Genomic DNA, 16,329 nt, shown 5'->3' with positions numbered 1-16,329 from the left:
GAGGGTGGTGATTAAAACTGCAGCTGAAAGGCAGTTGGTAGCAACAATTAAGTTAATTCCTACTTAAAGAAAAGAGGGCCACACTAAGGTTGCCTAGTTAACAATGGCTCTGGATTTCATTTTGGCCATGACGTTCAAGGATCTCTCACTTGGCCTGGTTCACGCAGCAGGACATACACTGGATTTGGCATTCAGTTTGAGATGGTGATTGGAAAGTAGAGGAGCTGGTTGTAACTCTGTCGTGCACAGATACTCTTCAGTCAGTTTGACACTGGTGGCTGCTATCAGCCTTTACAGGGGTGAAAGATCAGTCATGACCGTCCAAAGTGCTGAATTCAGATGATTCTTTGAATGCACTTGTGGACTTATCTGTCTTATCTGTTAGCAATGCAGTTGGAGCCCTGGCAGATGTGTGCAACAAGGAGATATCCTGCATGTTTGATATTACTGCTTCTAAGCACTCTCTTCCCTGGATCAGAACTCAAGTAGCATCTTAGTTTCCAATGTCTACAAGTAATAGCAAGCTGGAAACACTGTTAGAAATTTCAATGAAGCCTAATGCCACTTAGAATGTAGGGCTTGAAAAATGTTTTTAAATGATCCAGGACACTGATCCTGTATGAAAAAATGAAACTAAATGATAGTTCAGAGCAAGGAAAGTAACACAAACTATAGAAACAACGCAAAGCCATAACAAAACATTTGAATGCTAACTATTTGCTACTATTATAAAATATAAAATCCATAAGTAGACCTTAAAATCAATGAAACTATGCTGAATGGGACCTTTGGATGCTACAAGAAAGATAACATTACTAGGAATTGTGGAATTCTAGAATACATATTTTCTGTTAGTTAGAAAAGAGCAGAAGCTATGCAATACAACCATGATTTTCACTATGGCTTTTTGGTATGATAAAAAACTGGGATAAAAATGCTGTATTGATTTGTTTAGGTATGTAACAGTCAAAGCTAAATGGAATTCAATGATATCATTCACCGGATTGCCAACTAATTGGTGCAATTTCCAGGCGCAAAGATCAATCAAGCTCATATTCCAACCATAATTCATATGGATAATGAAGCCAAGACACTGTTAGATTAAATCAAGATCTTATGAAAGACTTCCACATAGTTTTTAATTTTCTTTTCTGGAGAGAAGTATGGTATAATATATACTGAAAATAATAAGAAACATACTTCTGTGTTTTAAAAATAATTTTAAAAATGGATGTGATGAAGCTAGCCTGGGGGACTTTGTGTTTTCAGGGACAAATATCTCCATAATTCTAGAACAGAAAGTAAACAAAACTTCTAATTTTTTTTAATAACATATCTTCTTTCTAAGGAAAGAGTTATAGGATTTGAAAACAGAGGCAGAAAACAGTTCCAGACTTATTCTCTTGAGAATCTTGTCAATGTTTTGTAAAGTGAAGACCATTAGATCTTGTTTGCTGGCTGAAATAAACATTTTTTTTTAAAAAAAAAGTATCCTTGTTTGTTAAAAGAAACGATAATACACCATTCCTAAGAAACTCTGCTTTGCCTGGGATAAGACAGCTTGCTCTGGAACAATCTCAAATCTTTCACATGTGTGATGTCAATAGAGATGTGTCAGTATCTACATTTTTTTCAGATTTCAAAGTCCTCAATCATCACTTCATTCCATCACATTTCTTACTATTCTGTGGTTACTTATTTCCATGTTACATTCACCTTTTCTCCAAGAGCCCATGGTAGCATACATAGAACTGTTTCCTCCCTTTTTCCCCCCATAAAAACCTGTCAGGTAGGCTAGGCTGAGAGAAACTAATAAAAGGAATTTGTATTTGTTTCAATACATTATTTCTATGCATCTTTCTCTAATTTACTGCTTTGTACATCACATTCCCTAACATGCTTTTGTGTATAATTTTTGAGTTGGAACTGCATAGCTAGTTTCAGAGAAGTGTACAATCTAAATCACACATTAGTCCAGGATATGCAAATTAGGTCATACAATTTTAATCACACTTTTGCTTTCTTATGTGATTAAAACAGCTTAGCACCTCTGGTGGATGGTCTTTATGTCTTTGATACTTGACATAAATATTTTTCTCAATGTTTATGGTACTATTTCTAGCCATTCTTGAAGTGAAGAACATATAACTTTTTTGCAGCAAATTAAATAGAAGACATACAGCATCTGTGCCAAGTTATTCCTGTACTATCTGGTCAGTGCTGATGTTTGTTCTGTGACCTTGAAGTCAACATGGTATTTCAGAGAACTAAGTCTGATGTATTAACATGTATGTGAAACTGCTGGGATAGATCTTCTGAAGTTCCATATGCTGATGACAATAGATCTAACTTAACTAATTACCCAGCAGCAGCTATTCTAGTTTTAAATCAGCATACAGTGTAGAATATTTCCTGAATAGCAGACTCCTGATCAGCTACAAAGATTGCTTTTGAAGATGATCATAAATAATAGCACCAAGTCTTACAGGAAGATTTGGTGGAGATGTGAGAAGAGACTAATGTGTCTCTGATATCTCTGTATTTCTGTTTGTGTCTTCATGGGCTTCTGGAAACCCATTTTACTCCTAGATAGAGAGGTATAAGCAATGCCAAGCATGCATATTATCAATTTCATCTCCTATACAGGTTCTTTTCTGAAGAAGATGAATATTGTTAGTAATGACATTTATCTATGTTGAATTTCTTCTAGTTTCAAGTTCAGCGTTGCAGCCTGTCAACATGTTTGAATCCTGACTCTATCTTGTATGGTGTTCATGGTCCCTTCTAACCTCATGGCCTCTCTCCCTACACTCTCATTCACTTAATTCATAATAATAGAAATCATCCAGATTCTACAAAAAGGCATACATTAAGACATTTCTTGGAAACAGTTCTTTAACCAGATTGATATATCAAACAATAGTATCAGATAATCTACTTTTGTCACCTTGTCCAAAAGAATTTCATAGAGAATTCTGTCAGATGTTTTGCTGTAATCAACATACATTTTCAGCACTTCTGTGACTAAAAATTCTATCAAAAGGGATACAGTTGACTACTTCTTATAAACAATGCTTGTATCTCATAATGTTCTTTTTCTAGATGTGGACAGGCTAATTTTCTGTTTTAGAATTTTGTCCAATATTCATTGACTGGTGTTAAATTTCTTGGACCCATTCTTTTGAATTTTTTTAAAAATAAGTTTGCTTCTGTTCTATTTTCCAAGAATAGTCAGGTAGTGTCTTTGAAACAATACTGACAAAACCCTTCCATACCTGAGATGTAGCTTTTGACCAAAGAGGACAGTAAAAGTATTCCTTGGATATTAATGTATTACTTTGCAAGTGATAACAGGATCACAGTTTTTAGAGAATGGAAGGAACTCATTGAATTCTTTCTAACTATTAGACCAATATATATCTACGTTCAGAAGTGTAAGAAAACAGAAAATCACAACAGCAAAATGAACTATGCCCAAAATGGCAATAGATTTGGCATACCCTATGTAATGAATACCATTAACCAATTATTTTACTCAGTTCACAAGATCCTTACAAATTAAGATGACATGTCCTATTGTTAAAGTAATATAAAACAGATTAATTAACCATGAGAACAGGAAAGTCTATAATCCTGTTAGTAGAAAGCACTTTGGAATTTAGCAAATCATATGGGAATTTGATGCAAAAATTCCAGTGTTGTAAAGCATGGAAAGAGAAAATGCATATTGACAAAACAGACAGCTGGATAAAAGAAACTAACTCATTATATTTATACCAATTTAATAGTAAAAAATACAACTAGGACCTGGTGGACTTGGATTCTCATTTAAACCTTGCAGCCAAAGTCTACTTGACCTTGTAAAGTAAGAGGCAAGAATAATTCAGTGATCTGAATAATGTGGTCTGAAATTGGGGGGTTTTGGTGTTCCCCTTGTCATGGTCAGATCACAGACTTATTACCATGGGATTCTCTGGCCCCACCAGCCACTGTAGGGAGGCTGGACTCATTAGATTGGTCTGCCCCTGGTGACTGATGGGTTTCAGAGGGAGCTGGGGGTTGTTCCTGCTAGTCTGCTGCACTGTCCATCTGAAGCCTTGGTCGCCGTTTGGAATAAGAGGGTGACTGAGGCCTTGGATCGGATCATGTCTATGCAGCCTCTCCCATCTCACGGATCCTGCCACTCCCCGTAGTTTACGGAGGAGTTAAGGGAGATGAAATGAGAGAAGAGACATTTAGACCATTGCTGGTGTTTTACAGGGGATAAACTTGACTGGACATGGGTTTGAGCTGCTATTAAGGTCTACCTTGTGGTGGTAAGGGTGGCAGAGTATCATTCTCCGCCCTTATTGTGTTTGTGGATAGCGGCCCTATGGCCCTGTTTTGGGTGGCACGTGCCCTCTTGGGTAGAGGGGATGCAGAGAACTCCTTGCAGGCATGTGTGGGAGAATTTGTTTAGACAAAGTTGCTTGAATTCACTCACAGTTGGATGCTGGCCTTATTGCAGGTCCAGGGGAGATGCCTGGGGAGGAGTCTTGCCTGGTTATCTGGGAACAGTTTGAACCTGTTGGGCCTGATGAAGTGGACAAGGTCCTTAGGGCTGTGAGCTAGCCACCTGCTCTTTAGATCCATGGTCCTCCTGGCTGATTAAGGTGGCCTGGGGGCTGTTGTGTGAGTGGGTTCTAGTGGTGGTAAATTCCTTTTTGAGTGAGGGGGTTGTTGCATTATCTCTTAAGGAGATCTTGGTTTGCCCCCACTTGAAGAAGCTATCACTGAACCCCACTATTCATCCAGTATCTAACTTCCCCTTTCTGGGGAAGGTGGATGAAAAGATGGCTGCACAGCAGTTTCAGAAGACCTTGGATGAAGCAAATTATCTGGATCCTTTTCAGTCAGGGTTCAGACCCGGGTATGGGATGGAAACAGCATTGGCTGTGCTTTTAGATTATCTCTGGCGTGGGCAGGATGAGGGTTGTGCCTCCATTCTTGCCCTACTTAACCTCTCAGCAGCTTTTGATATCATCAACCTTTACATCCTTCTGGATCGTCTCAGAGGATTGGGAGTGGGTGGCATGGTGTTGTGCTGGTTTGCCTCCTTTCTCTGGGGTCAATTCCAGTCAGTGGTGATTGAGGGGGAGAGATCCAGCCCTTGGCCCCTACTTTGTGGGGTGCTGCAGGGGATGGTGTTCTCTGCTCCTCTTCATCATCTGCATGAGGCTACTGAGTGAGCTCATCCGTCACCATGGGGTGAGATATCAATATGCTGATGATACCCAACTATACATCTCTGTTCCTGGTGAATTAAATGATGCTGTGGACATCTTATCCTGGTGCCTGGAAGCTGTGAGGGTCTGGATGGGGAACAAAAGGCTTCAACTGAACCCTGGCAAGACTGAATGGCTTTTGGTTTTGGGGCCCACTGGTTCTAGGTCTATGCCATCTTTGGTGCTGGATGGGGTTATACTGCCCCAAACAGACCCTGTGCACAATCTGGGAGTCCTCCTAGATTCAAGACTCGTGCTCAAAGAGCAGATGGCAGTCATGGCTAGGAGGGCCTTTATTCAACTTCATATTGTGCACCAATTGCACTTGTTCCTAGACTGATAGGTTCTACTCACGGTCACTCATGGCCTAGTCACCTCCCGGTTGGACTACTGCGCTCTACATGGGGCTGCCCTTGAAGAGTATCTGGAGCTTCAGCTGGCACAGAATGCAGCAGTGCAAGCAGTTACGTGTGTTTCTAGAAGAACACATGTTACACCTCTGCTCCATGAGCTGCACTGATTGCCAACCTGTTTCTGGATCCAATTCAAGGTGCTGGTTTTGACCTTTAAAGCCCTACATGGCATTGGATCGGGTTATTTGAGGGACCGCCTCTCCCCGATCACATCTGTCCATCCCACCAGATCCAGCAGAGAGGGGATGCTGCGGGTCCTGTTGACAAGGGAGCTGCTACACTTGGCGGGTCCTAGGCAGTGGGCCTTTTCTGCTGTGGCACCTGCTCTATGGAACATTCTCCCCCCACCCCCCGAAGTAAGGCTGGCTTCATCCCTTCTGACTTTCCAAAAGTCCCTCAAGACCTGGTTGTGCCATCAGGCCTGGGGACCCCAGAGGACTGGTGAAATATTGAGGTGGCTCCATTATTATTAACACCTGCTCTTTGCCCATTATTTATTTTTCATTTTTGTTTTATGTTTTCTATAATTTTAAAGCTTTTAATAATTGTTTTGTAAATATTGTTTTTTTAGCTTTGTTGCACACCGCCCAGAGTCACTTGCTTGTGAGATAGGTGGCCATATAAATTTGATAAATAAATAAATAGTCTTGCAACATGCAAAATGGTATTTGGGGTAAGGTTAACTGAAAAGCTGCACTGCAGTTGTCTGTCCCTCTCCTATCCAATGATCTCCTTTCGGACACTGATGATGCTTGCTAGCTGCTCAACAGTTATTAAAAATGGCAACTATAACAGCTGAAAATGACACAGACCTGACATAGGAGTAAGCCACTCTACCATATTGGGTCTATTCCTGGATAACCTTTAATGAAATTGGGCCTAAAATACACCAATCTAGTGTTTATTTACAGGTGTAGGGGGAAAAAAATGAAGAACTTCCTTGACCACAGAAGATACCTTATACTTTTTAAAGAAGTATGGCACATCTTGTGAGCCTTCTCTGAGCAAGTGAATCTGCTTCTTGAACAAAAATTTATAGAAAAATCTGTTGCTGAAAGTTCCACATGGAACAAACTGGAATAGGGTAGAATTTTTTTTTTAACTTCTCCAAGAATTCTATACTGGTGACGGATATATGCATTTTAAGCATTTAAATAAATAATCAAGTTCTATCTTAAAATACTACCTGGAAACCAGCAAGATGAAGGAGGCATAGCTCATTTATACAGTATATGTCTGGAGGTTGAATCATGGCAACTGGACTTCTTTTCTTTTTGGTTAGAGACGTTTCACTACTTGTGGACAAGTAGCAAAATGTCTCTAACCAAAAAGAAAAGTCCAGTTGTCATGACTCAACCTCCAGACAATTCCACCTAGATAATCGAGAATCTTCATAAACATATTTATAGAGTATATCTTTCACAAGCAAAAGGTTTAAGATCAATCCATGGATCTCTAGATAAGGAAGGCAAAGATACCCATCTGAAACTCTGGAGAATTATTACCATTTCAACCTAGACCGTATTGAGTTAGATGACAATTGTTTTAGTGCAAAGTAGCACTGTTTGTTTCGGGCTTTCCAGAAACCTTAACTGGTAATGTATCTTATTGTATCTACTATATCATGGGATATATTAAATGGAATTCCTTGTTAAGAGGATGAAAATCAAATACTGCTCAAAATGTTATATATCCTCCTATAAAAGTGCCTGAATAAAATAGACTATTTACATGATTGCTCACTACTTCTATCAAGCAGATCGACAGTGAAACTTGTCTGGTATTTCTACACATATATGGATTATTCAGGACTAAAGCAATTTTACTCACTTATCTTCCAAACAAATATTTAAGTATTTATTATAAATGGTTTATACACTTATTAAATAAATAAATACACTTTATTTATTAAGTGTATATGCAAATATAAATAGTGTATAGAAATTTCAAGAATGTGGTTTAGATTATATAAACTTTTTAGAGAAGTTATTTTTTAAAAGTATGCAGAGTTATTGATTCTTATGATTGCAACAGTATAGAAATCTAATAAATCAATAAACAGCTTTTTTTGGGGGGGAAAGGGGAATATTTTAAACTGTAAGTCTATGCTTAATGCTATTTCTTTCAACAGCAGTTCTCCAAGGTCTCAGGCAGAGATATATCTCAACACTCATAAATTACTTTAACTGTAGATGCCTGAGAATGAACACAATTCGGCATGCATCTGCTACGGTGCCTTATCTCACACCATTTCTTCTTATTATTAGAAAGGTCATAAGCCAGAGTAGTGAATAGCATATGCGTGCTTGCTATTTCACCCAGTGCAAAGGTTGCACAGAATTCTGGATTATAGCCATTATTATAAACCTGAAAATGGATAGATTATAGCTATAATTGAAACTGATCTACAGAATGGGTACCAATATAAATCATAAAGGGGGGAGGGGGAGACACAAAGGCATAACAGATGGCCGTCCTCTCCTCCATCCATAGCTACTGGAGATGACAAGCTGGTAATTTTTACTGGGTGGTTTAGCTCATTAAAAATGACAAAGGGGAATTTGTGACATTTGCAACATACAGAAAAAAGCAGTATTTGTTCTTTGTGATAGAATATTTTTTAAAACATGCCATAAGTGTGAGATTGTACCTACACTGATACCGTAGTTCTCATCTATAGGGCAACTCATCAATTGTTGACTATCTTCCTTATGAACTAAAAACACACTGTCATGGAATTATTCCCCTTTTAGTAAATTCTATAATTTATAAGACAATCTAAGACACATTATTGTCATACAGTGTTTAAAAGAGAAACTACAAGTGAAAGGCATGTGCTTAAAATGGGTTTTAATATTCTGTACTTCCCAAGAGATTCCAGTGTAGGACCAGAACACCAGTTCTTTTGCCTATCAATTTATAATAATTTACTAGCTCTTTTCCTTTCTTACACTAATAAACAGGACCCATATAGCCCTAATTCAAGTGAATGCATAGAGCTAAATGTTGCATTTCAATACACTCTCTTTAATGTGTGATTTTAAATAGACAACCATTTCATAGCCACAAAAACTGCAAGTAAAAAAATGATCGAGATTAAAAAGGCAGACGCAAATTCAAAAACACAGCAACATAAAAGAGTTCCAAGATGTTTCTGAATGGTTTAAAGATACCATACCTAAAGGGACGGGATCTGGGTTCACTGGACTCTGCTGTCTGGAATGATTGCTACCATTGCCTTTTTTTAAGTCCTCTGCATCGCTGTACCGCCGTATCCAGTAATTAAGTTCCTCCCGGTCAGCTTCCTGACATCGCCGTAGCACAGTGAGAGATCGTCTTGTTTTTTCTACCATGTCCATGATGCAGTTTAAGAGCTAGATGTCAGAAAGGGAAAGTGAATGATATAGCTTAACGTTTATTGGATGTATATTCTGCCCATAAGGCTCAGCTTCAATAGGGCAGGGTCACACTTCAGTGGTCCTCAGTATGAAGGTACCAAATGGGTTCCCACCATCCACTATTGTCATGTTTTGCCAATATGACATGCTATTTGAATTTCCTGCCACTGACTTGGGCACAAACAGGTTGTATTTTCTAGGTGAACTGTGGCGCTGTTGAATGAAAACTAAGCTGGCTCTCAGTTCCACTCTGTCTGGGTGGCTGCCATGTTTGATTATCCAGAGCATAATATCCAACCTGATATTAACAAAGCAGTACAATGGATTTCAGCCTATTTAACATGGTGGTCAGCCAGCACACAGCATGTCCAAATGCTAGTCCAGGTCAGTTCCTATTCAAAAGGGCCACTAGCAATATTTACTGGGGGTGGAGGGAGGAGAGGTGAGACAAGTGGTGGCTGCTGCTATTGCAGCAGCAAACTGTAGCAGAGCTGCATCTGTTATAGCATCTACTATAGAGGCCTCAGTGATGAAGTTGACCAGGAATTCCAACCTTTTCTGCACTGGTGGCAATGTCTGAAATTTTGAGAACACATAAGAGAGACACTCACATAAAGGCAGTGATGAAGGACCAAGTCTGTCACCAGACAGCTATTTACTGCCATATGCTCTGAATCCCCCTTCCTCCTAATGCTGTCTTAGAGTTCTGTTTCCTATTTTCTTTTTTTTCCTAATCTGGTATGCACAGGAAACAAAGCACTCGCCTATAGACACCCAGCTTTTTTTATTTTCTAAGAATGAGTAGAAGGCCTGTATCTTATACATAAAGAGATGGCATTCTACTTTAAGCATACTAGTTACCCATTTATATTTAAATAAGAGAGTCTGGAGGAAAGCAAGGGAGGTCCTAGTGCCCAGATAATGCTTGGCTATTCTCCAGCCATGGCAGATTTTGATACCATGCTTACTGCTGATCTTCCAAGGAACTTACAACAATTTACATGGTTGTTGGTATACACTTTTGCTTTCACTGTGATCTTATAAAATCTGGGCTCATTTGATCATGGAGTGGCTCAGGGTAATAGTTTCATGGATAAGGGACAATTTGAATCCAGTTATTTCAGATCCAGTTGGACATCCTAATCAATGCTCCAGGAACTGGCAATGCAACATGCATGGAACTATAGCATTCATCTGATCTCCAAGCACAGCTCATTCCAAATAATGTAAATAATAATAATAATAATAATAATAATAATTGTGTGTGTGTAATCATGAACTTTCCAAATCTTGCAAAATTTCAGTGATAACTCATGTGAGAATGGCAAGCATCATAGGAATTCACTTCAATGAGTTCAAAACAGAACACATTTGAATTGGTACTTTCATACTTATAGCCATTATCTATATATGTCAGTTTGCACATAATGATGAATCCAGTTTCCTAACCTCATAGTTTTTGCTTGCCTCTGTGATAAGATAATAGAGATAAGGAACATCCTAATCTACAAGCATGTATAGGTCAGGCTGTAAATTTTCATAATCTATGGACAAAGATAATAAGCATTTTTCACTAATTTTAAAAGTTGTGATATATATGCTACTAAACAGAAATATAAAATATATGTCACATTCCTTACATGGTCAAGGTGTTTCCATTCTTCGGCCCATTCTCTATCTGTTAGCCTATGATCAATCATTTCTTCTTGACGTGTCCCATGCAACCCTGCCAGAAATAGTGTAAAGTGTTAAATATTAATAACATGAAGAAGTAATCTAATAATAGCTTCATCTTCTGCCCATGCCTATAAATTATATGCATTCATGGTATTGTTTGGTTAGGGCCATTACACAGTATTTTCATGGAATATCTAAGGGATCAAGTAAATCGACAGAATTAAAGATAGGAAAGAAGATTATAGGGCCTAGGTATAAAGATGCTTACAATCAGCAATAAGATTTTTAGAGAAGTAGAAAAAAAAGTCAAGGATCCTCTGCTAATTCCCCGACTGCCACATCAACAGCCAGAGTAGAGGAATGTTGTTAAACATAAACGCAAGGTGGCATACCTCCTGATCTAATGTAAATTAAAAAAGAAATAGGGAAGAGTGAGGATAGGAAGAATTATTTTGGTTAATAGATTTGAGTTTGTTTTTTCTATACCTGCTCAAAGTAGCTTACATGTATAATGAAATACATCCCATGAAGACAAACCAAAATAATTCATTGATAAGAACATAGCTTTCTACTGATCCATGACAGAGTCATTACAAAACAATGGGGGAAAAAACCTGACCAAAAGAAGAGAAAAACTCCTTTACTTCTATAAGCAAAGTATTCCATTGCTTAGTCCAGTGTTTCTCAGCCTTAGCAACGTTAAGATATGTGGACCAATTCCCAGAATTCCCTAGCCAGCATCCTGGCTGGGGAATTCTGGAAGTTGAAGTCCACACATCTTAAAGATGCTAAGGTTGAGAAACACTGGCCTAGGGAGTATGGTAGAAAGGGCCTGCTCCTGGCTAACACCATTCTGATCTAATATAGTGAGAACTCACAGGCTAAAGCTTCATTACTCACTCAATAACTAGCATACTGACTGATACAGGGAAAACTTGTACTGTCATGTAGGTCCCACACTTGACTGCGTTAAAAGAAGAAGCAATGCAATTCCTGGGTGGGTGTCTTCAGGCCAGGACTGGGATTGAAATAACAACTGAAGCGTGATATGCACTGCGACCCAATCCAGAGTTAAGGGAGAGATCTGCTTACCCATAGGTCTGTTTCTGTCCCTGAGGTCCCTGTGGTTGGGGTGTCTGTAGGAGTCCCTGTAGTGGTGGGCAATGGCCATATCATCCAAACGGTAATGCTGAGGTGGAGGCGGAGTGGGGTGAGGCAGACCATTGGGCTGGTAAGACAAGCTGTTATTTGGACTGTACCGCTGGCCTGGGCTAATAGTGCACGGCCGCTTGCTTGGATGCTCTGAGTGCAAAGGCTCTCTGTCAAAGCCATTTTCTTTGGTTCTAAAAAAGGAAAAGTACAGATACGTTTGGTTGAGAGTTTTTCCAAGCCACCAGGAAGTGCTGCACAACTCTTATAACTTTGCCTTCCCTAATCCCCCCAAGTAATAGGGAGCTGCTGTCCCAACATATCTGGAGGATGTCAGTTTGGGGAAAACTGCAGTAGCTTCAACTGAAATAAGTATTCATTTCATTCATTCAGATTCAACTGAAATAAGTGTTCATTCCAGGTTGAGTGCCCTGTGGGAAGAAAGGCGAATATAAATTGTACATATGAATAAATGAATGAATGGTTTTTGTAACAGACACAACTCATAGTGGTAGCAGTCTTCTCTTCCTATATTTGTAAATTTACCCAAATGTCTTATTTTTTTTTCCCTTCTGTTGCTCAGTATAATGTACCTTTTGACTTTACTTCTTGCTAATACTGCAATAATTGCCCAAAAAGGAATGAGACAAAATTCATTGTAATTGTTACATTAATCTCTGTTGGAGTGAATTGTTTAACAGAAGTCACAAAGGATAGCTAATTTGTGATACTGGCCTGGTCTATACACTCTTTAATATGCTAAGATAAAATGACGGACAGCTTGGTTATTTGGCTGGGGTTGGCTCTGCATTTTGTGAAACAAAGAAAAGAAAATGTGGGAAAATAAGAAAGCAAGAAAGAAACTTATAATTGCCCTGCCTTGATTCTCTCTGGTATATGAAGAGGAGGGAAATGCAATTGGGCTTTCAAGATTCTGTTATTACAGCCTTTTCAATAGAGTTGTAATATTTCTTGTGTCTGTTTCCTGACCTGGCCCACCTCGTAAGGCTGACAACATGACGTAAGTGGAAGCATGACAGAAGCACACAGTAGAAAGGAGGACCCACTAGGTCATTGTCCATCAAGATGAGCAGATATGCCTTAACTTTACTGGTTATCTTTACAGGTAATTAATGCAGTACAGCACCATGATACATTCTTGGACGGTCTACTTATTAGTTAAATAGACCCAGTCTGCCTATTGTGTACCTTCAGAAGCAGCAGGTACATGTACTGATTATATGCTTTACTCTGCAATCTGGGGTGATGCTAGGCTACAAACCTGAAGTCCCATCACCCAAGTCTCATGGATACCACCACATCCTGAACTGCTGGCAGCATAACATATGCTTCCCTGACATGGATCTGGCCTAATGTGACAAACACCAACCCCCAAATTGTGAAATATTGTTCTAAGTATGCATAAGCAAATACCATTACAAGCATATAAATGGAAGGAGAAAGAGTATGCATTAACAACAGCCAAAGCGGAAGATGTGGGTGTGGAAGTCTGCTACCTAACTGACTTGGCACACACAGAGGTCTTGTATTTAAAGGGTAGAAGTGGTTCCAGAGGGATCACCTACTCAAATTGGAACTTCTGCTATTATCTACTGGGTCACTGTTGTTACAGACTGGTCTTCCTTACTAGACTATTCATGCACCTTTGGAGTTGGTACATAGAAGTTTACCCCCAGTTAATCAGAGAGGGGACTTGTTTAACAAAAAAGAGAACAAGAATAAAGAAGTACAATATTATTTCAAATAAAAGTTTTAAATTAGAAATACAGTGTACACGTTTAAAACATTAATCATATATTCTTTGAATTCAGTCACCAATTAAAGACATTATCCAAACATGCATAGTTGGAGATGGAGGGGAAGGCAGATGTATGTAGGCTTGGCTAGATAATGCTCCCAGCACCATTCCCCTCTGTGTTCTGCTTTAGGGAGAGGGTGTAGCTACATGGCCAGAGGGGTACTCAATACACTACATGCTCTCTTCAGGATGTCAGGGCCAAGCCCCTTACCCATGTCAGAGAAACAGGGTAGAGTTTCTGGTCATATCACATATTTCATTATCCAGTAAAAGCCAGTCAAAATCACAAATATAACCATTTTTAATATAAAAACTTGGCAAATCAGGAAAAGTTTGTTTATTTCTATATCTATAATGTACATCATAAGAACCAGAACTTTGCATATTCATGCGTTTACATTTCAAATATTTTACAGATGCATTTTAGAAGCTCCATGCTCAAAGACCACTCTTAAATATCTATGCTTGTATAGTAGCAATTAAAGCAGAGGTTGAAATGAATACAGTTTCCTCAATATGGATGGACAGACAAAGCAAAAGTACAGAGTTGAAAGAAAAGTGTCATAACATGTTTACAAAACTGTACTTTTTAGACGATCATGCTGGTTTTTCAAATTAGATCCTTTCAAACAAAATGCTGAGAACCTACTGCAAACACATATGCAGCTAGGCTAAATTGACAACTTTCTGTACTTTTTTTCAACTTATTGCATGAGATTGCTATTATACAAAAAATGATGAACCTTTCTTCCTTGATAAGCCTATCAACCATAATAGAAATGTTAAAAGAAAGAACACTTATCTCCTTAGAAAGAAAGTAAAATCTTACAGTTTTATGACAGAAGATACCAAAGGTTAAAATTGTGTATTTTATTGGACTGATTTGGACCGGTAAAGCAACTGACTGAAAAATTGGCATTGGTTTACAAAGCTGCAATGCAGGTATTTTTGACAAGAGGTTACAAGTGGGGAAACATATCTGAATCTTAACTTTTATGTGAATGTTTTGGGCTATGCATTCCTATTCCAATTTAAACTGGTTCAATAAAATAACAGAATCATGAAGTTGGAAGGTCATATATTCCAACATCCTGCTTGATGCAGGATTTGCTCAAGCATTTCAGACAGATGGCTATCCAGCCTCTGTTTGAAGACCACCAGTGAAGGAAACATATCACTTCATGAGGCAATCCAGTCAATTGGTTGACCGCTTTTACCAACATAAAATTTCTCCTAATATCTAGAGAAATTTACTTCTCTGCATTTTCAACTATTGATTCTAGTCCTGTTTTTTGGGGCAACGGAGAACACATAACAAGACATGTTCCCTCTTTATATGACAACCCTTTAGATAACTAAAACCCAAAAATAGTCAGTTCCTCCTAGGATTCAGTTTCCAGCCTCCTCACCATTTTGGTAGCTCTCCTCTGAATTTGTCCAGTTTGTTGATGTCATAAACTGTGATGCCCAGAATCAAACACAGTATTCCAAGTGGGGTCTAACCAAATCAGAGTAGATTGCTTTCCATGATCTGGACTCTGTGCTTCTATTAATACATCCCAAAATAGTATTTGCTTTTTTAGCAGCTGCATCACAATTGGTTTAGGCCCTTTTCCCATTTGTTACTGCCAATCCAGGTCTTCCCCATCCTATACAATAATTATGGCTTCCTCTCCTTCCGCCCCCCATACTTTATATTTTTCCCTGTTAAATTTCATCCTACTGATGGTGGCCCACTGTTCAAACCTGCGTTGATCTTTTTAAATCTTCTCTCTTCCATCTAAAATGTTAGCTGTTCCTCCTAGTTTTGTGTCATCCACAAATTTGCTATATATCCTCTCAACCCCTTCATCCAGGTCATTAATAAAAATGTTGAACAGCAACAGGGCCCAGAACAAAGCCCTGTAATATTCCACTTCATACTAATCTCAGTCTGATGTTAAGAGTACCCTTTATGAGTACTCTCTGGGTGTGGTCATTCAGTCAACTATGAATCAATTTAATTACTGTATCATCTAGCCCATATTTTACCATGATGTTGTGAGAAACTTTGCTGAAGTCAAGGTTCATTGTGCCCATGGCATTTCTCCAATTTATTCAGCTGGTAACTCTTTAAAAAGGAGAAAGGAATGGCCTGGCATGACTTGAGATGAACTAATGATGTCTCTTGATAAGTGTTGTAATTAAGTTTACAAATACCTCCTTCAGTAATTTGCTCAAAGACGTTGCCAGTATAGACATCAAGCTGAGAAGTCCAAAGTTGTCCAGGTCCTCCTCTTTCCCTTTTTTAAGGTAAGGATAACCTTGCTTTTCCCCAGTCTTCTGGGACCTCACCAGTTCTTCAAGAATCCTCAGAGATGGCAATTATTGTTTCCAATAACCAATTTCTTTGGTACCCTAGGATATAATTCATCTCATCCTGGAGTCTTGCATTTATTTAAGTATATAACTTAATTTAAAATTTTATTTAATTCTTTATTCATCTAGCCTGAACTGCAGTTCCCTTCTTCTATTGGTGGCACAATGATCACCAGCCAGGCCTTTGTTTTCTTTCTGAGAGATGATGGATGTAAATATGAATTAAGATATTTTGCTTTCTTTTTTCATTG

At 38.6% G+C, this 16,329-nt stretch overlaps 1 protein-coding gene across 4 annotated transcripts in view; it reads right to left on the bottom strand.

Moving 5' to 3' along the window:
• The window catches only part of RUNX1T1 (RUNX1 partner transcriptional co-repressor 1), a 164,668-nt gene that overhangs the window by 32,120 nt on the left and 116,219 nt on the right, over window positions 1-16,329 (bottom strand). For all 4 annotated transcript variants that reach the window (XM_088149143.1, XM_088149140.1, XM_088149141.1 and 1 more), the window contains 3 exons: window positions 11,845-12,095; window positions 10,716-10,801; window positions 8,856-9,051 (listed from right to left, as the gene is read on the bottom strand). In XM_088149143.1, coding sequence (XP_088005269.1) covers window positions 8,856-9,051; window positions 10,716-10,801; window positions 11,845-12,095 — 533 coding nt within the window. The remainder of the gene's footprint in view (window positions 1-8,855; window positions 9,052-10,715; window positions 10,802-11,844; window positions 12,096-16,329) is intronic.

This window comes from Python bivittatus, unplaced genomic scaffold, assembly GCF_059951505.1.
Source record: "Python bivittatus isolate LINGU-HERP-01145 unplaced genomic scaffold, Pbiv_v1 ctg000590_np1212, whole genome shotgun sequence".
NCBI classification, from domain to species: Eukaryota; Metazoa; Chordata; class Lepidosauria; order Squamata; family Pythonidae; genus Python; species Python bivittatus.
Note: the sequence above shows the minus strand (reverse complement) of the source record. Positions and strands in the feature narration are given on the sequence as shown.